The sequence below is a fragment of the Lithobates pipiens genome, unplaced genomic scaffold (assembly GCF_037356315.1).
Source record: "Lithobates pipiens isolate NorthernLeopardFrog02 unplaced genomic scaffold, aLitPip1_a1.2 Scaffold_19, whole genome shotgun sequence".
NCBI lineage: Eukaryota > Metazoa > Chordata > Amphibia > Anura > Ranidae > Lithobates > Lithobates pipiens.
The window spans coordinates 414,949,493-414,973,561 of NW_027507764.1; the positions used below are offsets into that span (position 1 = coordinate 414,949,493).

The 24,069-nt window shown below is 46.3% G+C and overlaps 1 protein-coding gene across 3 annotated transcripts in view; it reads right to left on the reverse strand.

Annotated features, from left to right (window-relative positions):
- SMCHD1 (structural maintenance of chromosomes flexible hinge domain containing 1) overlaps nt 1–24,069 on the reverse strand; it is a 621,656-nt gene that overhangs the window by 508,765 nt on the left and 88,822 nt on the right. For all 3 annotated transcript variants that reach the window (XM_077492529.1, XM_077492527.1, XM_077492528.1), the window contains exon 3: nt 12,131–12,292. In XM_077492529.1, the coding sequence (XP_077348655.1) occupies nt 12,131–12,292 (162 nt within the window). The remainder of the gene's footprint in view (nt 1–12,130; nt 12,293–24,069) is intronic.

Consider the following 24,069-nt stretch of genomic DNA (forward strand, 5'->3'; position numbering starts at 1 on the left):
TTTTTCTAACACCCAGAGAATAAATGGGCAGTCATTACAATACTTTCAGTCACAGCGTATTTGCGCATCGGTCTTACAAGCGCATTTGTTTGGAAAAAATAGGATTTTGGTAAAATCCTTTTCTCTGTAGTCACCGACTGACACAGCTCCTCTCAGACCATTGGGTTGTTACGCCACCTTCAGGAGAGGACTAGGCATAACATTTTAACATGTAATATAAAAACTAGAACTTTCTAATTCCGCACAAGGGGCGGTCCCTTAGGTAACAACCCCACAGCCTGCATTGCAGCTTCAGTACGTCAACAAGCAGTATAAAGTAAAGAAAAATAGGAGGGACGGGTGCTGTGTCAGTCGGTGAACTACAGAGAAAAGGATTTTACGGTGAGTACAAAAAATCCTATTTTCTCTTATGTTCACCGATGTTAGACCATTGGGACGTCCCCAAGCAGTGCCAAAACGAGGGGTGGGAAAACAGCATAAAAATCTTCACCCATCATGGCATGCGGGAACTAGTATAAAGACTTTACCCACAAAAAAAAAAAAAAAAAAACAGTGTGTGGGAAATCAAAACCTTTTTTTACCAACAAAAAAACTCAACTGGAAGTCACTACCTCCAAACCGCCTCAGAACTGTGGTAACAAATGCAACAGTGCATTTCCTTAAAGGCACTGTGTTTTTACCAAAAACCAAGAAAAAAATCTAAGTGCAATTGAAATTATACGGCCGCCTGCAAAACTTTGCGGCCAAAACAGACATCAGCCGATGCACTGACATCTACCTTGTAGAATTTTGTAAAGGTTTGAACAGACGACCAAGTTGCCGTTTTACACACTTGATGTCTGGACCAGCCACCAACACAAACAAGAAGTCCGACTTCCGAAAGGGAGCCGTAGCAGACAAATACACCCTAAGAACCCGAACCATGTCCAGGGAATGGAGGGCCACCTCCTTAGGATGTGTCGGTTTAGGACATGAGATGGTAACACAATGTCTTCATTGATGTGGAACACCAAAACCACCTTCGGCAGAAATGAAGGTTGCAGACGCAACACCACCTTATCCTTCTGGATAACCAGATAGGGCGACTTGCAAGACAAGACCGCCAGTTCCGAAACCCTCCTGGCCGAAGTAATGGCCACTAGAAAGACCACTTTCTGGGAAACGGTCAACAGCATGATCTCTCTGATATTTTCAAATGGCGGTTTTTGAAGTGCCAATAGCAACAGGTTCAGATCCCACGGGGGTAACGGTGGATGCACCGGAGGGACTACATGTCGGACTCCTTGAACAAAAGTGCTCACTATAGAGTGAGACGCCAGGGGTCGCTGAAAAAAAAAGACAGCCAAGACTGATATTTGTCCCTTAATGGCGCTTAAAGCCAATTTATGGTCTACTCCTTGTTGTATGAAACAGCAGGATCCTGGATATAGAAAAGGAGCGTGAACGCCATCCTTTCTCCTCACACATGGAGATGTAGGCCTTCCAGGTACGATGATATATCTTCAGAGAAGAAGATTTCTGTGCTCTCAGCACAGTTGGAATCATCGAGTCCCGAAAGCCCCTGGTTCCTCAACACATGGCTATCAATAGCCATGCCGTTAAAACCAGCGATGGTAAAGCAGGATGGAGAATCGGACCTCGAGACAGAAGGTCTTCTCGTAATGGTAGTCACCATGGGGTGTCCGCCACCAGGCACACTAGATCTGCATACCAAGGACGCTGGGGCCAATCTAGGGCAATCAGTAATACTGGGATCCCCTCGGCCTCCACTCTGCGGAGCAGACGTGGTAACAGCTTCAGCGGAGGAAAGGCATAGATCAGCTGGTACTGATCCCACGGAGCCACCAGTGCGTCTGCCCAAGGATCTCTTGTCCTGGACATGAATCTTGGCACCTTCAGATTGAGATGGGAGGCCAGAAGATCCACGTCTGGTATGTGTCATCGCAGGCACAGTAGCCTGAATGCCCCGGATGCAACGCCCATTCTCCTGGGTCCAGCATCTGGCTACTTAGGAAGTCCGCCTGCCAGTTCTCCACTCCCGGGATGTAAATGGTCGACAGGGCCAGTACATGTCGCTCTGCCTAATGAAGGATGTGAGCGACCTCCCGTGCGGCCGAGCTTCTTGTTTCTCCTTGGCGACTGACATATGCCACCGCCGTGGCGTTGTCTGACTGGATCCTGATCAGACGCCCCACGAAGACTTATAGACCATGTGGAGAGGCATAGCCTGATCGCACTCAGTTTCGAGCAGACTGATCAGCAACTTGGATTACTCCACCGACCAGGGGCCCTGGGTCAACTGAACTCCCACTACCCCAGCCGGTTAGGCTGACGTCCGTTGTAATCACTGTCCATTTCAGAGGTAGGAACGACTTCCCGGAGCAAAGTGCCAGGAATCTCAGCCACCAGAGCAGGGAATCCCTGACTAACTGGCTCACCTGAATCTGCCGATCCAGGGACAACGGAGATTTGTCCCACTTTGTCAAAATCTCCTTCTGTAACACTCTGGCATCCGGTACTGCCTAGAAGGAGGCCACCATGAGTTCCAGGACTCGCATGCAGAAGCGTAGCGAAGACCACCTGCAGTTCATCAACAGTTTTACCGTGGCTCTGAGTCTGCAGCTTGTCTGAAGGGAGAAACGCTCTCTTCCATGGAGTACAGCAGTAAACCTCAGTACTCCAAACGCTGAGTCTGTACAATCACCGACTTCTTTAGATTAAACAGCCACTCAAATTCCTGCAGGGTTTGCATGGTGATCGCCACATCCTCCTCTAACACTGAGGAAGAAGATGCTCTTAGGAGGAGATCGTCTAGGTAACCCACGCTCACGATCCCGCGTTGCCGCAGCAATGCCAAAACAGGAGCCAATACCTTGGTAAAGACTGGGGGGGGGGGGGCTGATGCCAAACCAAAAGGGAGAGCCACAAACTGGTAGTGAGCTTCCCCAACTGCAAATCGCAGAAACCTCTGATGCCGAAGGCATATGAGTATGTGCAGGTACGCATCTTGGTTGTCCAAAGATGCCAGGGAGTCACCTTGATGGAGTGCAGAGACTACTGAGCGAACTGATTCCATTCTGAACCTCTGTACTTGTACAAAGAAATTGAGGGCTTTTAGGTCCAAGATTGGACGGACCCCTTCCTTTTTGAGGACTACAAACAGATTGGAGTAGAACCCCTGGAAACGTTCCAATTCCGGAACAGGTACCATCACCCCGTGACTCAGCAAGTAACTTACCGCCCCCATTAGGGACTCCAGGCAAGCCGGGAGTACTGGTATGCTGGAGGGGAAGAATCCGTTTTGCGGCCAAGAGAGGAACTATCTTGTAGCCAGAGGAAATCAAATCGCAGACCCATTGGTCAGACAGTCGAGAGATTCACCGGGCTGCAAACTCCCGAAGGTGACCCCCCCCCACCCAAGTTGCGGGTGGGGGCAAACCTTCGTGTGGTAGCACTTTTGCTTGCAGGCTTGTTAGGCTTGCAGTTCCAGGGACGCTTTGGTCCTGCAGCGGTTGTCCTGTCGGGCTGGGGACACTTGGCAAAGCTCTGGGCGGATGAAAAAGCCGGTTGTAAGCGGAAAATTAGGGCCCTTGCCAACGGCGTGGCTTCTTAGCCTTCCTGGCCTGTGGGAGTAGAGTACTCTTACCACCTGTGGCATTTTTAATAATGTAATCCAAAGAGGCTCCAAAGAGCCGGTCACTAAGGAAGGGAAGATCCATAAGGCTTTTTTGGATGCCTAGGTCAGCAGATCAGTATTTTTTACCAAATAAGGCACCTCAGCACCACTGCTGACACAAGCCCTGGATAACAGAGGGAGAGAATCCAGGGCCACAACACAAACGTACTTAAGGCCTTGCACTAGTTGGTCTGCTACTTCCACGCAGACAGGAGAAGCCTGTTCTCCCAATTTGCGGTGCAACAGATTTGCCCACTCTGCGACACATGCGGATGCCAGTACTGGTCGCATGGTTGACCTCACAACCGTAAATAAGGAACGAGCCACTGTTTCGGCCTTCCTGACCGTGGGGTCCTTAAATACAGGAGTCCCATCTACTGGGATCCTGGTTACTTTGTTTAACCTGGATACTGGGGGGGTCCACGACCGGAGGAGCCAACCATTTCTTGAGAAGGCTCTCCTCAAAGGGGTAGCGCACCACCATATACTTAGGGACCGAAAGGGCCTGTTGCGGTCAACCTCCTTCCTTGTAAATGAACTTGTCAAAATAAGTCAGATACGGGAACACCTTAAGTAAATGGGCTGGCTTATGGGACCCAAAAAGGGACCACTACATCAGCAGAGGGATCTGCTGGCTCCTGAATCTTCAGGGTATCACGTGCTCCAACAAGCGATTTTTATCGCACGGACCCGGACAGGAACTCATCCTCACTGTCCGAACGGTCCTGGTCAACGTCATCTGAAACAATAGAACAGGGGTCACCAGCCTCAGCAGGGCCCGAGTCTGCATCAGAGCTCTTCCCAGAGGTCAGGGGGGGGGGGGGCAGGGGCCGCTTTTTAGCACCTTTGCCCCCATGCACCTCCTCCATCTTGGCAATGAACTAATTGAGGACCACCGACGAAGCATACAGAGGCACTGCACAATCTGCAGGCGAACCGGTTGCAATTGCCTGGTTTTCGGGGGAAGAAACACCAGTTTCTGAAGCCATGCTGACCCTACCCTGTCTGCCACCTGATGGGGACTTAGGACAGTGATGGTCCCACCCTCCTAACTGGTGCTGGTTGAGGGGCTCTTTCCTGCAGGACTCACCACCCTGACAGTTTCTACGCTGTCCAGCTACTAGTGCCTGTGTCCCTTGTCAGCTCCCAGGTGCATAGGAGATCCCATTGTGTCATCCAGAGCTGCTGCTTAGGGCGCTGAAACCGATCTACGTGTTCGGGCTCCAAGAAAATATCCACTGAGCGTCCAGTATAGAAGACATGAACACAGGGAAAATGGCCGCCGGGCTACAGGAAAGCATGCTGCTCCTTGAGACTGACCAAAAAACATGCTCAGGCTTCAAGAAATTGGCCGCCGAGCTTCCAGCATGCTGCTCCTTGCCCTTACCCAAGATGGCTGCCGAACACTGAATACCACGAGGAACAGTGACAGAGAATGGCGGTGAGCAGTGCTGCAGCAATCACAGACACAGCCTCTCCAGACACCCCCAGGGAGAGAAGAACACACATCAGAGCACAGCCAGCCAGCGCAGCCCCCCCAGATGACAACCCCTGCACATGGCACACACCGCTCTGCAGCCACATGCAGCATCCCCCACAGGGAGGGGGGAAAGAAGATAAGGACAGGGAGAGAACAGAGGGAGGTGAAGGACCCCCAAATCGACTTCCCAGGGAATGCCCAGCTGCTCAGCTCCACCGAGGCAGGGAGAGCTGTACTTACCAGTCTTGCAGAGCCATCACAGACCCACTCTCCGATCAGTACGGGGTGGCTGCTGGCCACGGCACACTGATGCAGACATCAGTAGCCCAGTCATGTATGTGCCTCAGAGCATTAAAGCTCACCGACCACCTTTGGAGCTGAGGCACGTCGTGGCCGACCCAGCGCGTAGCTCTGGACTCCACACGCTCGCTGGCCAGGCTGGAGAGACTACAAGGATAAGAGTATCCAGCCTGTCACCCAGGCGGCTGTTGATAGCAGATCACAGGATCTTTAGTCTTGCGCAAAAAGCAAAGCTTCTGCAGAAAAAAAAAACACAGACCGATGGGCCAACAGGGTTCCTAGGTCCTTCTCCTTCACTAGGCAAAATAAACCAGAGGCTGCATGGCAGGCTGGGGGGTTGTTACCTAAGGGACCGCCCCTTGGGCAGAACTAAAAGTTCTGTGTTTTTCATAACATGTTATGCCTAGTCGTCTCCTAAAGGTGGCGTAACAACCCAATGGCCAAGAGGAGCTGTGTCAATCAGTAAATATAAGAGAAATCCCTGTATTTAGCACCATCCATCTTTCCCTCAACTCAGTTTCCCAGTCCTGATTGCTGAAATCATGATGCTGCCCCCACGTTTCACTGTGGGGGTGGTGTTCTTTGGGTGATGTGATGGGTTTGCACCAGACATAGCATTTTCTTTGATGGCACCTTCCTCCATACATTTTGGGACTATCCCACATGCCTTTTCGCAAACTCAAAATGTGCCATTTTGTTTTTTCTGTACGGCTTATTGTCGTGCTATGTACAGATACTCCAGTCTCCGCTGTGGAACTCTGCAGCTCCTCCAGGGTTACCTTAGGTCTCTGTGCTGCCTCGCTGATTAATGCCCTTCTTTCCGGTCCGTGAGTTTTGGTGTGTGGCCATCTCTTGCCAGGTTTGCTGTTGTGCCATGTTCTTTCCAGTTGGTTATGATAGATTTGATGGTGCGCCTATGGATCATCAAAGATTTGGATTTTGGATTTTTTTATAACCTAACCCTGACTTGTACTTCTCAACATTGTCCTTTACTTGTTAGGAGAGTTCCTTGGTCTTCATGGCACTGTTTGGTTAGTGGTGCCTCTTGCTTACGTGTTGCAGCCTCTGGGGCAATTCAAAAAAGTGTGTATATGTAATGACAGATCATGTGACACTTAGATTGCACACAGGTGAACATCATTTCACAAATTATGTGCCTTCTGAAGGCAATTGGTAGCACCAAAGCTTTTTATGGAATTCATAACAAAGGGGGTGAATACATACGCACATGCCAATTATCAGTTTTTTTTATTACTGAAAAAAGTTTTGTGTATATATTTTTACTAATTTTACTTTACCAACTTAGACTATTGTGTTCTGATCCATCACATATAATTTAGGATTTAAAAAGAAAAAAAAAAAAAAAATGGGTAAAAAGCCAAGCGGGCGAATACTTTTGCAAGGCACGCTATATAATGAAAGAGAAGGTGCTACCATCACTCGGTGCTCTTGGTCGTCGTGCACTTTTCAAACGTGACAATGATCGAATGCACACATTTAAGGCCATATAAAATTATAAAGTGAAGGTAGTATTTCCAAATGTTTATTGGCAATACAGTAAAAGTAAAATCTACCCCTGATGAAGTCATGTGACAGTGACGAACACGTGCGGGAACACGAGGCACCGGAAGTGATATGGGAGAGCTCGCAGCTCGTTTGTTATATACCCGTTTGATACTTCTTATCGTGAGTATCTTGATGTTATTTTTACTGTTTTTTCAATAAATATTTGGAAATACTACACTAATTGTGCATCCCTCTTTACATCCCCCCCCCCCCCATACCCCATTGTGAGGTTGATTGGATGCGGACACACCAGGGACAACAGGGGGACATCCGATTCCAGACGAGTCACACCAGTGGAGCCGGATACGCCTTACTGGGAGGCTGACAAGAGATATACCCACATAATGTTACCTTACAGCAGTAAGGTAAGGGTACATCTATACATTACTCGGCACAGGAACCAGGAAGTCACCTATCATCAGCACTTTATGCCGGAGGATTGTCACCAGCACTTTGCCATTTTATGCTGACACTGCTAATATACAGCCACTTACCTACCTTGCACCTTATATGGACATTACTGTAGCATATACCTATATGGAGGAAACTTTTTTGTATGCTTTTTTATGCCGTTTAGAATTCTACCTATTCCTTCAGGATTTATTGCTATAGTAGTGCACCTTTTTGAGCACCATTTTTTCACTTCATGTGCACACCATGTGGATATATTTCCTATCACTGTTCGACGAAGAATCATGAGTGTTTGATATACTTTTATTGTCTTATTGATACACATATTGTTTTATCCAAAGAAATCGCAGGGCATGCGACACATTTTCTATACCGCCTAGGACTGGAAATATATTGACCTTTGAACATTGCCTCTTTCAACAATACTTTTCATTGAGCACCTTTGCACTTTATTACGCACAGCATTTAGGTTCATAGCACAGCACTACCTTCGTTATATATTTTCTGGGTTCTGAACGCACACATTGGAGGCGCATGCCCGTGAAGGAGATGGCCGCCTGACTCCTCCGCTCAGTGCTCGGAACTGAAAATCTGGCCTAATCAGACATAGATATAGCGGGGACGCTGCAAACATAGCTCCAGAGGCTCCGGGACACTTCAGGCTGCCAGCGGTAATGTACCATTTCTGCGGAAAAACAACATAAGAACCGGCAACACAGCAAATCCTCCCCAGCTTCAGGCAAGGGAAGAAACAAGATGTCATCCCTCGAACCTTCAGAGCCTGACGACGAGACTCGGCTCTCTGCTGCGGGTCCAGGATCTCCTGACAGTCTCCATCGATTCCCCACTGATTGGGTGAGTCCTCTCCCTGCTGTCTATGCTGGCCAAATTCCATAGAATAGCAAGGGATGAGATAACGGCAGCCTCCCGCAAACTCTCCTCAGACTTTGTGCGGGGCCTTAAAGAGATAGTCCACCGCACTAATCAATTAGAGCACTGCATGGACTTGGCTACCATTGTGCTAGAGGGCCACAAAGAGGTGGTAGATAAAATGTCCGCTGAGTTGGTGGACCTAAGAGATAAATTAGAAGATACAGAAAACAGGGCCCGGAGGGACAAACTGCGCATACGTGCTATCCCCGAAGCGATCACTGACCTACAGGGAACAGCTATTGCTTTTTTCCAGGAACTGGCCCACGAGATCCCGGTGGACAGGGAGTTTGACCGCATTCACAAATCCCTGGCTCCCAAACCCTCCAAGGGCCCCCCTGAAAGATGTCATCATCAAATGTCATTATTACCGAACCAAGGAGAGGCTCCTACAGTCAGCAAGAGAGCAGCAGGACCTCTCCTTCCAAGGTAACTCCTTCAAGCTATTCACTGAGCTCTCGCCAGTCACCATCGCCATACGCTGAGGCCTCAAACCCTATCTTCAAGTGCTGCAATCCCACAAGATCAAATAAATATGGGGGTTCCCATTTAAGCTTTCTTTCTCCCACCTGGGCCGCCAATTCCACGCTACCTCCCCATCTGACCTAAAACGCCACCTCATGGACCTACAGCAGGGCCTTCTTTCATCACAACCTGATGTTCCATTTCCGCCTTCCAGACCCAGACCCTGCAGGGCCCCCGCCAGCCCTCTCAAATATCCCAAAGATCTCAATCAGGATCTCCGGCACTACGGACCTACAGGCCCAACGTTTCCAACACCCAAACTATGGCTGAGGATGCCGATCTCACCTTTTTGTCAATCTCAGTTTTCCTGGCTACCTGATCCCGTGTCGCACTAGTTGATCTCGGTCTAATTGCTAACTTTACGTGTGGATCAAGGTGGCGTGTTTTGGAAGATGTCCCCCTGCCATATTTTTACCCTACTTTGGCCTTTGCTGCATGGCTGGGGGGCCGCCCCACCTGTGAGATGGCGGTCCGGGGCGATGATTACCACCCATAATATGTTACCTAGCAGGACTCTGACATTAATCTGCCTCCCAATCTTCAACACTGCTGCATTTATGATTGCCGAGCGGATTGGGTTGCTTTTTGCTATATTTACGTTAGACTTCGGGACTGGTAGAGGGAGGGTAAGGCACTTTGAGTAGGAGTACACTTCTATTGGTGGACAAGTTGGTTGCACTTTCCCTCTCTGCACCACAATTCTCCATTCCTGCTTTGTAGATTGGTAGGACTGGGGGTGCAGCTAGATTACATTTGTCCGCTCGACCTTCCGGAGTTGATGGCCTTGTGGCTGTTGTCTCTGTATGCTGGTTATGCACTAAGGTTGCCTTATTGTTATTGTTCTCAACTTGCTCTTTTTGACCAAGATTTTAGATATTGTTAAGATTCTATGTTAAAGCTATTTAAGTTGTTTGCATTGTTTCCACTACAGGCCAGTGATTCCGACGGACCACTGCTCCCCCATGTGTTGGCACCTGGCTAGGGTGACTCTCTTAGCCATAGTCTCATCCCAATGGTATGCTAAGGCGAATAAACCCAATGTGATGCTGGCCAATAGATTTCATACAGTCACTCCGAAATTTGCTCCCATAACCTTGCACACCCGCCACAATATCCTCACGGGCAACCCTCAGTGGGTTTTGGATGAATTCTGCCATAGTCTTACCAAGCTTTACTCCACCCCTACCCACGCCTCTACCCAGGGCCTGAATGCTTTTCTGAAGGATTTACCCTTACCCTCCCTATCCAACACCCATGAGTCTCTCATAGAATGAGATATACAGGTTTCCAAAGATCTTCAGTTTATTAAAGAACTAAAAGGTAGGTAAGAGACCAGGCCCAGACAGCTTCACGGCCTTTTACTACCGGAAACATGCACATTTTCTTGCCCCACATTTGGCGGCTATGTATAACTCGGTAAAGGAGGGCAATTCATTCACACCAAACTTGCTGATCGCCAACATTGTAATGATTCCTAAGCCAGATAAGGACCATTCTTATTGGGCCAATCTCCTTAAGTAACATTGACATGAAAATTCTGACAAAGATTTTGGCCAACCGCCTGAATTCCTTTGTCCCACATTTGATAAAAAAGGATCCGGTGGGATTTGTTCCTTGTAGACAGGCTGGGGATGCCATTAGACACCCCCGTCAAATCCAACATATAGTACATGATAGATCCCTGGAAACAATGTTCCTGTCTTTAGATGTCAATAAAGCCTTTGACACTTTGTCTTGGCCCTATCTGACACAGGTTCTTGGCCACTATGGTTTTGGCGCCTCCTTCTTGAGCTGGGTCTCAGCTATTTATGACTCCCCACAGGCCAAAGTATGATACTATGGCTATGAATTGCCCACCTTCCCCATTAGGAGAGGACCCCGCCAAGGAGGCCCACTTTCCCTACTTCTATTTATCCTGGCACCGGAACCCTTGGCGTTGTGCCATCCTTATCCTGGCACCGGAACCCTTGGCGTTGTGCCATCCAATCCCATGCGGACATATCAGGGGTTGAAGTGGCGGGTACCTCGCACAAATTGTCATTGTTTGCGGGTGACATTTTGCTGACCGTCACTAAACCCAGAATTTCCTTCCCTAACCTGACGTTTCTTTTAAATTCCTTTGCCACGCTTTCGGGCCTATCGGTCAATCTGGCAAAATCCAAAGTGATGTCCATTAACCTTCGGCCCTCGGAACTGGAATCCCTAGAATCTACATTCTCCTTCCAATGGTCGACCTCATTAGCCTACCTGGGGATCAAGCTTACTCCGAGGGACTCAGGTCTATACCAAGCTAACTTTCCCTCACTTTTTGGGAAGTTGGCGGCCATGCTCGCCTCTTGGTCCACTCTTCCACTATCCTGGTTTGGAAGAATAGCGACGGTACGCATGACTTATCTCCCGATATTGCTTTATTATTTCAGTTTTGCCAATTCAGGTAACCCCTCCCCCCCATCCTCTGAATACATCAACGTAAGATCATACAGTTTGCTCAAATAATTTTTTTTTGAACTTCAAATTAATCTTCTTGAAACCTGCAGTTATATACCTGTAAGTTCACAATGTGTCCACTACTGTTTCTATACTATTCTGTTGATGTGAATTTTCAATAAAACCCTTTGTACAAGAAAAAAAATGCACACATTTGGTAGCGCGGGAATATCATTGTATTACACATCTAAGGCCACTGTTGCATTTCTGAAGAAGAACAGGGTAAAAGTATTTCAGTGGCCAAGTATGTCCCCTGATCTGAACCCAATCGAATACCTGTGGGAAATTCTGAGACACAGATTGAGCATTACTCTACATCCATCATCCAGGCTCTAAAAGAAGTCGTTCTTGAAGAATATTAAAAAAAAGATAGATGTTGCAATATGTTGTCAACTTGTTCATTCCATGCCTAGAAGACTTGGTGCTGTCCTTACAAAATCAAGGAGGCCATACAAAATACTTTTTGCTGCGGGGTGTATTTATTATTGCAACTGATTTGAGTAAAACTGAAGATTTTGTAATCCAAGTTATATTATTAACTATACTTTCATACAATGATCAAATGTTCTATAGAACTCAGTTTTGTAAAAAAAAAAAAAAAAAAGACAATTGGAAATAGTTTTTTGGTTCATTGAGATATTGATTAAAATCGTACTTTTCAAAAGGAGTGTACTTATTAATGCAGAGCATGGTATGTAGTGTGTGTGTGTGTGTGTGTGTGTGTGTTTATAGAAAGAAAAAAAAAAAAAACTTACGCAATGGGTTATGTCCTTCACTAGCATAATATTCATACATTCCACTTTTGACCAGGGTATCATAATGAGGTAAGAAATCGATTCTCTCTTGAGTTGATGAAGGAAGCAGTTGGTCAATTGCATTGAGAAGATAAAGTGTGATGCCATCTTTTATAATCAGATCTAGAAAATAAAGAGAACATTTTTTACAGAGAAAACAGGGAAAAGTAGTAGTATTAAGAATCCGTATGCGACTCTGTATGCATGCTCAGGTACAAAAAAAAAGGAGGGGGGGGGGGGGGGGTGGGACTTTAAATGAGGCTATTGATTTTTGGGGGTGAAATAATTAGAAAGTATATTTAGTTGGCATATGGTGTCCAACAATAGATAACAATAATGCACATAGTAGGAAAGGTTTAATATTTATAAACACGCAAACATGGTATTGACCTCATGAATACATAACATATACATGTCAAAGGGTCGGCATATAAAATTGACAAAAGATTTAATGGGGTTAAATGAATTATTACAGATTCATATGTATACACGTCATATAAATGGCACTATGCAGTAGAAACCATAGTAAAAAACATTATCATTTGGTGGTAGATAATGAGTCTAAGTAGATTCCTATCAATAGGCGTAAGAATGTCACCCCTACAAATCAATAGCTTTATTTAAAGTCCCACCTTACCTTTTTTTTGTACCTAAACCAGGGATGGAGGCAGAGACTGTGTGCTTCATTTAAATTAACAACCCCCTCCCCTATTATTCTGTATGCATGCTCTGGTAGATATGCAATTTATATATTGGTCTATAAATTCACTTTAACCACTTCAGCACCAGCATGTTTCATCCCCTTCATTATCACACCATCTCGCAGTGTGGTGATACTTTGACAGTTACTGGTATGCAAAACTGTGCCCAAATTATCTTTACGTAATGTTTTTTTAAGCACATACAGCTTTCTATTGATGGGTTTTTTATTTACAATATAAATAGAAAATAGGATTTTTTACTTACCGTAAAATCCGTTTCTCTGAGTTCATTGAAATACACAGCCTTTATTCATAACAATAAGGTTATATCACCTCTGCAGGTGTAGGACTAGGCAGAACAAAACACTTGCCCACTCCCATGGGCCATCCTCAGTCAGTACATTTCCCCCTCCCTGCTCTAGGTATTCAGTTTTGTAGCAAGCAGTAATAGAAGTATCAAAAAAACAACTCTTTAGAGGGGTGGGTGCTATGTCTGTCAATGAACTCAGAGAAACAGATTTTACGGTAAGTAAAAAATCCTATTTTCTCATTCCTTCATTGGCAGACACAAACTTATTTATTCATAATGATAGGGACGTCCCAAAGCAGTGCCAACATGAGGGATTGGAAAACAAAAATCCCAAGGCTGATACAAGAGCCAACCAGGTAACCAGAACAAGCTGGAACCCAACCTGGACAATACCCCTTTAAGAGGGAATAGACCCTCTGAACAGCAGCCTGCAAAAAAACTTGCAGCCAAAAGAGGCATCCGCATATGCCAAACCATCCACTTTGCAGAACTTGTGAAAATGTACACAGACGACCAGTGGCCGCCTTGCCAACTTGTGCAACGGTCGCCTGATGACAGAAGGCCCAAGAAGCACTAAGTGCCCGAGAAGAACGTGCCATAACTGGGAAAGGAGGAAACCGATCCCTGACAGGATAGCTCAGAGACATCATCTGTCCTATCAATCCAGACCAACAGACTGGCTGGAAAATATATCCGAATCCCCCAAAACACATCCAAGCCAGATAAAGCCAATTCCTTGGGATGTGCTGACCAGGGACACAAGAAGCCAACCCAATGTTCTTACTCAAATGGAAATCCAAGAACGGGACTATGAAAAAAAAAAAAAGGACAAAGCACCATCTTAACCTGAATAAGGTCAACAACAAGATAACGACACTATTCACGTCACCCTCCGAGTAGAGATGATAGCCACCAAGAGGCCACCTTCCGAAACAGATTAAGCAGTGGATGGAGCCTCCTGAAAATTTTGAGAGAAAGATAGAGAGGCCTTTGGATAACCGAAAACTCCAAGTTCAGATCCCATGGCGGTGGAAGAAACCGCCCCGGAGGAAACAGACATCTAACCCCTTGAACAAAAAGAAACACACCAGGCAGTGAGAGACAAGGAGACACTGAAGAAGACAGCCCAAGCCGACACCTGGCCCTCTATGGTACTCAAGGCCTATTCCTACTCATACCTCTGTAAATAGAGGTCGGAAATGGAGCCACCTAAAAGGAACGAGGACAAATCTGGTCCAGAGAAAGGCCCACACTCCGCGGCCCAACCCTAGCCAACTGAGGTTTCCATCTGACAGCATTCCACTCCTGGAATGCGTTCATCAGAAAGGGTCGGAACTAGACAGCCATGGTCACCAACAGCCTTTTGGCCCACCCTGGTAAGGGACACAAGTCTTGTCCAAGTGGATCACTACCAGGAGCCTCCGAAGTTAAGCCGTCCACGATCCAGACCTAGTCTGATTAATTGAAGTTCCGGGATCTAGATTCTACCAATGTCCAACAACCCTGACACGGACACATCGGTATTGGTGGCCACCCTGTTCAATAAAAGGGGAGAAAGGGTATTCCCCACTGAAGAACAGTAGAACAAAGACACCAGACTAGGGAAACTCTAGTTTCCTGACTGAGCCGAATTCAATTGTTCATAAACCTTTGGTATTTATCCCATTATGCCAGGATCTGGACGAAGGGAGCCTACATGGAACTGTGCAAATGACCTTGCCTCAAAAAAGGGTAATTTTTTTGAGCCAAGATTCGCAGAGGTGCCCATCTGCCAGATAGTAAATGAAACAACGCTGCATGCCACTTCTGGAATCTGTCCAGGGGAAGAAACACGCTGGCCAGAGCTGAAGCCCAGTCAGGCTCAGATAAACCAACGTTCTGTTCTGGCTGGACCAAAGCAGACTTCCAATAGTATAGACGCCAAATGAAATCAGAGAAAGTCTCTATAGCCGGGGTCTCAAACTGGCGGCCCTCCAGCTGTTGTGAAACTACAAGTCCCATCATGCCTCTGCCTGTGGGAGTCATGCTTGCAACTGTCAGCCTTGCAATGCCTCATGGGAGTTGTAGTTTCACAACAGCTGGAGGGCCAGCAGTTTGAGACCCCTGCGCTATAGGAACTATCTTGCTCCTCGGGGTAATCGAGAATTTGGCACAGAATATCGCTCAGGCAGCCCAGGACCGTTGACCCCCACTGATATAACCATGCCAGATCCGACACCAACACCCTGTGAATACCCAAGGAGAGGTGGCCAGTTCAAAGGAACACACCACGAGCCGATAACGCTTCGCACCAACAGCAGTTGGAGGAAGTGCTGAAGTCTGGGCACATAATAGAATGCTTAAACATTCGTGATGTCGTAGAAGTCAGAAAGACCCCATGATGGAGTGCCACCGCTGCATGGATGGCCTCCACCCTGAACTCCTGTACCCACACAAGGCAGTTCAGGGCCTTGAGGTCTCAAATTAGATGTACCATGCTCGCCATCTTTTCGACTGTGCACAGGGTCGAACAATCCCCCTGACACTGTTCCCAGCACAGGAGCCAGCACAAGCACACTCTTCAGAAACAGGCCTTGCACAGCCCCCTGCGGAGAACAGCAAGCGGTTTGGCGACAGACGACCATTGGAAGCAAAAAACTGTTTGGAGAAACACAGACAGAAAACTATCTTGAAACCAGAAAAATTCAAGAGGCGGCATGAAGTCAAAGTAGCCCCCCAAAATACATGTCTAAGCACCACTGAGGCAACAGACTCAGCAACCAGGAGAACTTCAGCCAAGAAGCATAGCGAACAAACCGCAGCGCCTACACAATAGGTCCCCAGCAGCAAAGGCAGGGGAATTCTGCTCCCCTTCAGGTATGCCAGCTGGGCCCTTAGAAGCCAGAGACTACTCTATCGGAGCCATGATTGCCTCTAGTAGCCTAGAGACAAAGGGGTTTACTACCACTCTCCCCTCTGAGGTCCACATAGGGGATGTCAACTGAGGCCCCTCATCTGGGGCACAGACTGGAGCCCCTCACAGGGACACAGAACCCCGCAGCCCCATCCCTCAGGAAAGGGGGCCGCCACGAGGACTAGCAAGCCACCGAAGCCACTGCCTAGTAGGCTTAAAAAGCTGTGGGCTAAAATTTCCGGCTGACCGCTATGAGCCCGTAGCCGGGCCGACCAGGAAACAGGGCCGCCACGAGGCCTAGCAGGACGCCAAAACCGCAGGCTAAATTTCTAGCCACCAAAAGCAGATACGCAAAATTGTGCGGCCTAAATTAGTTAGCAGGACCCATGATCCCCCGCTTCTCAGACCAAACCAAGAGATAAACCCTCTCCCGATAAAACCCAGAGGGTGGAAAAAAGGGCAGTGTGTCCCAAAAAGTGCCTAGGTCGGAAGCCTGGCCTGGAAAGAGGAGGGGAGTAGGAGGGGGGATGGAGGAGAACCCCCGAAAGACCAACCACCCCAGGGAGTACCCGCGTCCCACAACACTCCAGGGAAAGAGTTACCTCTCCGGCAAAATGCACGGGCAACGCTCCCAGACAGATCCTCCTCGCCACCAAAGTGGGGGGCTGTCGGCCATGAGGAATGCTGCGCCACAGACCGAGACCCGGTCGTATGCAACTTCACAAGATGTTTAACTCACAGGGCCAGCCCCTGTCCAGTGGGGTTATGTTGCAGCCAACCTAGTGTACAGCTGCAGTCTGCATGAGCTCACTGGCCAGACTGGGGTGACCCCTGGACTAAGTCCGTTGCCCAGCCCATCCGATTGGAGATGTCACAGGTTAAAAAAAAACAGGACAAGCAAAAAATAAAAATTCCCAGGACTAGCGATCCCAGCAGGAAAAGTCCTTATGCCTATCTAGTAGAGCTGTACGATTAATCGTTAAATTGCGATCTCGATTCACCGCCGACATCTCTCCTGCTGAGAGTAGGCGATTCTTTCATATAAACAAGTGGAGAGATTATCTGCTCACTCAACTGTCAAAATAAAGCTCTGGACAGTCTGCCAAGTTTAGAATTTGAAACATTGTAACTAACACTTACTTCTTAGATCAAAGGGATAGAATGTCTTGTGTAAACAAATAATCTGGGCAGTCTGCCAAGCTTTCAACAACATAAATGCAGGAAGCTTAACCACTTAAAGTCCAAATCTTTTTTGGACACTTCTTTCTTAAGTTAATTTGCTACAAAATTACTCGGAACCCTCAAATATTTATTATACATATATATATACCGTATATACTCGAGTATAAGCCGAGATTTTCAGCCTCTTTTTTGAGGCTGAAAGTGCCCCCCTCGGCTTATACTCGAGTCATCGCTGTCTGCCTGCTCGATCAGCGTGTCGAGCAGACAGACAGCGGACATTCTACCATTCAAACGCCGCGCCTCCGCCTCCGCCTTCGCCTGTGATAGGCGGAACACTGAATTTCCCAGCAGCCTGTGTTCCGCCTATCACGGACATCGTCTCATCCTCGTACTACGGACGAGGATGAGACGATGTCCGTGATAGGCGGAACACAGGCTGCTGGGAAATTCAGTGTTCCGCCTATCACAGGCGAATGCGGAGGCGCGGTGTTTGAATGGTAGAATGTCCGCCGAGGCGCCGACGAAGAGCGGCGATCCTGGCAAGGCACGGGACGGAGGCAAGGCAAGGCACGGGACGGGACGGAGGCAAGGCACGACACGGGACGGAGGCAAGGCACGGCACGGGACAGAGGCAAGGAGGCAAGGCACGGGACGGAGGCAAGGAGGCAAGGCACGGGACACAGGCTCGGGACACAGGTAGGCTGGACACACACACACACACACACACACAGGGATGGATGGATACACACACACACAGGGATGGATGGATGGATGGAGACACACACACACAGGGATGGATGGATGGATGGACACACACACACACAGGGATGGATGGATGGATGGACACACACACACACAGGGATGGACGGACACACACACAGGGATGGACGGACACACAGGGATGGACGGACACACAGGGATGGACGGACACACACACAGGGATGGACAGGCATGTCTCACCCTCGGCTTATACACGAGTCAATAAGTTTGCCAGTTTTTTGGGGGGTAAATTGGGGGCCTCGGCTTATATTCGGGTCGGCCTATACTCGAGTATATACGGTATATATATATATATACATACATACACACACACATATACATATATATATATATATATATATATATATATATATATATATATATATATATATATATATATAAGCAGAGACCCTAGGGAATAAAATGGCAATTGCTGCAATAATTTATGTCACACTCTATTTGCCTAGCGGCCTTTCAAATGCAATTTTTGGGGAAAAAATACACTTCCATAAATAAAAATCATAATTTTTAGCATAATTTTTTTGTTTTAAAGTGAAAGATGATGTTACGCCATGAGAATCATGAGAGAATCATGATCTATCTTCTAAGCAAAAAAAAAATGAATACTTAGAGCAGGGGGGGGGTTATATACTGAGGACGGCCCATGGGAATGGCCAAGTGTTTTGTTTTTTTGTTCTGCCTAGTGCTACTGCGGAGTCAATATAGCCCTATAGTTTTGAATAAAGAAGGCTGTGTCTGTCAACGAACGAATGAGAAAACATTTTTATTTTAGAATATATTCTGCCAAATTTCCTTGGTTAAAAAAAAAAAATTCCAAACAAGCGTTCTAGTCCATTAACTTTGGTATGTGTGATATATCAAGGACTGGAAGACTCCTCGTCAGCCTGACAGCCTTACATCAGTTGTAAGAACTTTACAATTGTGAGGAAGGAACAATTTTCCACACTAAGAGCTGGAGTGGGGAGCCACCAGGATAGAAAGTTATTACTTGGCTGGATAAGAACAAGGTTAAGTGCAGAGAAAGGGCCTGTTTCTATCAAGCTGACGGAATGTTTTGTTAGCGTTAGCGTTTGTTAGCGTTCTCCAGTTAAATTGGGTAAAAGGTACTGCCATGAAGAAGGCGATCAGTAGAGCCAGAACTCTCATAGCGAATTTCACAGTGGGATTTTTCTTGGATCTCAGGAGTGGCGAATGAGCTCTTAGAGCACTTTCACACTGGCGGGCGTTGGAGGTAATGCGCCGCTATTTTTAACAACGATCTACCGTCGTGTCTGTGGTGCTTTTCAGCCACTAGTGGGCCACTTAACCACCGCTAATGCCCGAAAAAGGGGTGAAAGTGCCGCTACAGCGGCACTGCCCATCGAGTTCAATGGGCAAGGGCACATTAGGAGCGGTGTATACATCGTCCTGTCAGTGTGCCACTCCAGTGTGAAAGCACTCGTGCTTTTACACTGGAGTGACAGGAGAGATGCTTTAAAGGGGCTATTTTTAGCGCTATAGCGCCTGTGAAGCGCCTCAGTGTGAAAGTAGCCTTAAGAGAAGCAACTTTCCTTTCTGGAAAAAAAAAAAAAAAAAACATTTTTGATTGGGATATACAGTATCTCACAAATGTGAGTACACCCCTCACATTTTTGTAAATATTTTGTTATATCTTTTCATGTGACAACACTGAAGAAATTACACTTTGCTACCATGTAAAGTAGTGAGTGTACAGCTTCTATAACAGTGTACATATTCTGCTCCCTAAAATAACTCAACACACAGTCATTAATCACTTACAGCCAGCCAGCCAGCCCTTTGAAAAGGAATATTGTTATGGCAGCAGCTCTTCTTCAGCGCGCGGTCTGCTATGAGATAAAACTGGTCTCTGAGGCGGATTCACTACGAGATCATTTTAGTGGGAGAGGCCCCTCCCACCACTCTCTGGTGCCTTCCGCCGCTTACCGGAGGTAATCCCGTCCTCTTCCCTGCTTGGCATAGAGCTGAGCGAGGGGAAGATGGCCCGCAGGGTGCCCATAGCTCTTAAAGAGACATTTTAGTGTAAATATGAGATCGGAGGTCTTTTTGACCTCAGATCTCATATTTAAGAGGTCCTGGCTTGCTTTTTTCTATTGCAAGGGGTGTTTAATAGGAATAAAAGTGACTTTTTTTTTTAAAGAACAGTGTATAAAAAATAAAAAGTAAAATAAATAAAAAAAATAAATAATTAAGCGCCGCGCCACTTCCCGCCGAGCTTGCGTGCAGAAGCGAACGCATGAGTAGCGTCCACATATGAAAACGGTGCTCAAACCACACAAGTAAGATATCGTTGGGATCGTTGGAGCAAGAACAATAATTCTAGCCCTTCTCTGTAACTCAAATTGTGCAACCTGTAGATTTTTTTTAAAACTTTGCATATGGAGATTTTTCAGGATAAAAGTTTGCCGCCACTCCACGAGCAGGTGCAATTTTGAAGCGTAACATGTTGGGTATCAATTTACTCAGCATAACATCATCTAACTTTGGACTAATTTCACTGCTGTCTTATTTTCCAATTAAAAAAAGTATTTTTTTTCCAAAAAAAAGCGCGCTTGTAAGACCGCTGCGCAAATACCGTGCAACAGAAAGTAATGCAACACACGCTATTTTATTCTCTAGGGTGTTAGAAAAAAATATATAATGTTTGGGTTCTAAGTAATTTTCGAGCAAAAAAACCTGATTTTAACTTAAACAAGTCTAAAAACATACGCCCGGTCTTAAAGTGGTTAATGTGTAAACCGCTGGCAACAAGAATGAGTACAACTCCAAGTGAAAATGTCCAAACTGCCCCGAAATAGCCAATTTCCGGCCCCAGTGTTATGTGACTTGTTAGTGTTACAAGGTCTCAGGTGTGAATGGGGAGCAGGTGTTTTAAATTTGGTGTTATTGTTCTCACACTCTCATACTGGAAGATAAACATGGCACCTTATGGCAAAGAACGCTAAGGATCTGAAAAAAATAATTGTTGCTCTACATCAGGGATATGCAATTAGCGCACCTCCAGCTATTGCAGAACTACAAGTCCCATGAGGCATAGCAAGACTGACAGCACAAGCATGACACCAAAAGGCAGAGGCATGATGGGAGTTTTGCAACAGCTGGAGGTCCGCTAATTGCATATCTCTGCTCTACATAAAGATGGCATAGGTTATAAGAAGATTACCAAGACCCGGAAACTGAGCTGCAGCACACTGGCCAAGACGATACAGCGGTTTAACAGGACAGGTTCCACTCAGAACAGGCCTCGCCATGGTTGACCTAAGAAGCTGAATGCACATGCTCAGCATCATATATAGAGGTTGTCTTTGGAAAATAGACATAGGAGTGCTGCTAGCATTGCTGCACAGGGTTGAAGGGGTGGGGGGGTCAGCCTCTAAGTGCGCAGACCATACGCCGCACACTGCATCAAATCGGTCTGCATGGCTGTCATCCCAGAAGGAAGCCTCTTCTAAAGATGATGCACAAGAAAGCCCACAAACAGTTTGCTGAAGACAAGCAGACTAAGGACATGGATTACAGAACCTCATCCTGTGGTCTGATGAGACCAAGATAAACGTATTTAGTTCAGATGATGTCAAGCATGTGTGGCAGCAACCACGTGAGGAGTATAAGACAAGTGTGTCTTGCCTATAGTCAAGCATGGTGGTGGGAGTGTCATAATCTGGGGCTGCATGAGTGCTGCTGGCACTGGGGATCTACAGTTCATTGAGGGAACCATGAATACAACATACTGAAGCAGAGCATGATCTCCTCCCATCGGGCACTGGGTCGCAGGGCAGTAATCAAACATAACGACCGCAAACACACCTCCAAGATAACCACTGCCTTGCTAAAGACGCTGAGGTTAAAGGTGATGGACTGGCCAAGCATGTCTCCGGACCTAAACCCTATTGAGCATCCGTGGGGCATTCTCAAACTTAAGGCAGAGGAGCCCAAGGTCTCCAACATCCACCAGCTCCGTGATGCAATCTGCGAAGCTCTAGTAAACTCCATATCCAAGAGGGTTAAGGCAGTGCTGGAAAATAATGGCCACACAGAATATTGACACTTTGGGCACAATTTGGACATTTTCACTTAGGGGTGTACTCACTTTTGCTGCCAGTGGTTTAGATATTAATAGTTGTGTGTTGCGTTATTTTGAGGGGACAGCAAATTTACACCGTTATACAAGCTGTACACTCACTATTTTATATTGTAGCAAAGTGTAATTTCTTCAGTGTTGTCACAAAGATATAATTAAATGTTTACAAAAATGTGAGGGTTGTACTCACTTTTGTAAGATACTGTATATCAAAGATGAGACACAAGTATTGTAAGTGCAGAGAAGGCTGGAGAGCAGAATTCTTGAAAACGATCACCCAGCCAAAAACCTAGAGCAGGGGGTTAGAAATCTGTAAATCACGATATACCAGTAGATCTTGGACAAGTGACTGGAAGATCGTGGTCTGGCCTCGATGAAACGTCATCCCAGAGCATAAGAGTACAATGCAGAGGAACTACTTGTAAAGTTGGAGCTGTAGTACGGAGCAAGTGCCACATAAGCCAATGCCTACACTGTAGTGCTGGCTCTTGTCCCATGAAGAGTGATACCAACTGCACTCCACGTCTTATCCCAGCTAGAGGTCTCGGAGTTAGCAGCAAGAAAAAAAGAGCTCTTCAAATCAGTGTGCAGCAGTACACTGGGTATAATAGCATAGGGCTGCTTTCACACTGATGTGCTGCAGTGCAGTGTACCTACAGCACTTAGCCATAGACTTATATTGTATCCTGTGGGTTTGGTGCACTTTCTGAAAGGGTTTTACCACCCCCCAATTTTACGTGTGTGAACGAGCCCTAAGGGTGCCTCTGCTCATTCACAAGTACAGCAGGCACTGCTGCTCCTCTGAAATGTGATCTGGGTGTGTGAGTGTGTTTGACAGATGGTGAGTAGGCGATAAGTGTACTCACTGTGTTCGTTTGCTTGGAAATCGTCATACAATCAAAAGTGACGCCAGGTGCGACTGTGCAGTAGGTATTTTCATTAACGGCCCACTATCTCCCCTGCATGCCGTGACATTAGGATTGATGAGCTTCCTCTCAGAACAGCACAGAGGGAAGTCTCGCAATGCTGCTCTGAATATCTCATTCCTGCTTCTCCCCCTTGTGACTGATAAGATGTCACAAGGGGAGGGAACCAGAGCAGTGATTTTCTGCGATTAATGGCTTAGTTCGGTTGACGTAGTAACAGCAATCAAGATAGAGGCTTGGACAGGAAAACAAAGTAAGGGTGGAAATGACGTCCACAAAAGATTAATCAAGCATTAGTTAAGATGGTGGGGCAAATAACAAGAAAAAATAAAATGTAAAAAAAGGAAATAAGGTATTTTAAAAACTAGTTTTTGTCATATTTAAATGTGCATGGCTTACTAATATATTGCAGGATTATTATATAAAAAAAAATAAGAAAAAATGTGCAGGGTTTACTTCCTCTTTAAAGATTTATGCCGGCCATACACGGTTCGAATTTCGAAAGAATTTTCTTTCGAAAATCGTATCTAAGAATTTTCGTATGAATTTCGCACCATTAGTGGGCTGCAGCAACAGCCGATTTTCGTGCGGAAATAAAATTTGAGGAATCGGACATGTTGGAAATTTTTAGAAAAACAAACGATTTTCTAATCAATGATGGGAGAATCGTGCGAGAAACGTAATAAGAAAAGAAAATGTACGGAGATAAAAGAAAATTTACGGAGAGAAAAGAAAATTTATGGAGAGAAAAGAAAATTTACGGAGAGAAAAGAAAATTTACGGAGAGAAAAGAAGATTCCCAGCCAAGAAAATTCTTTTCTGTAGCAACATGAGGTGAAATTGAAGGCTTGGTCGGCCGAATTTCGAAAATCAATGGTGGCATCATCGGATCACAAAAAAAACGAATTTTCTGATTTTAAAAAGAAAATTCGTTCGAAATTCGACCGTGTATGGCCTGCATTAAGCACTATTTGGATCTCCTTTCTCTTGCATATTTAAATTGACCAAC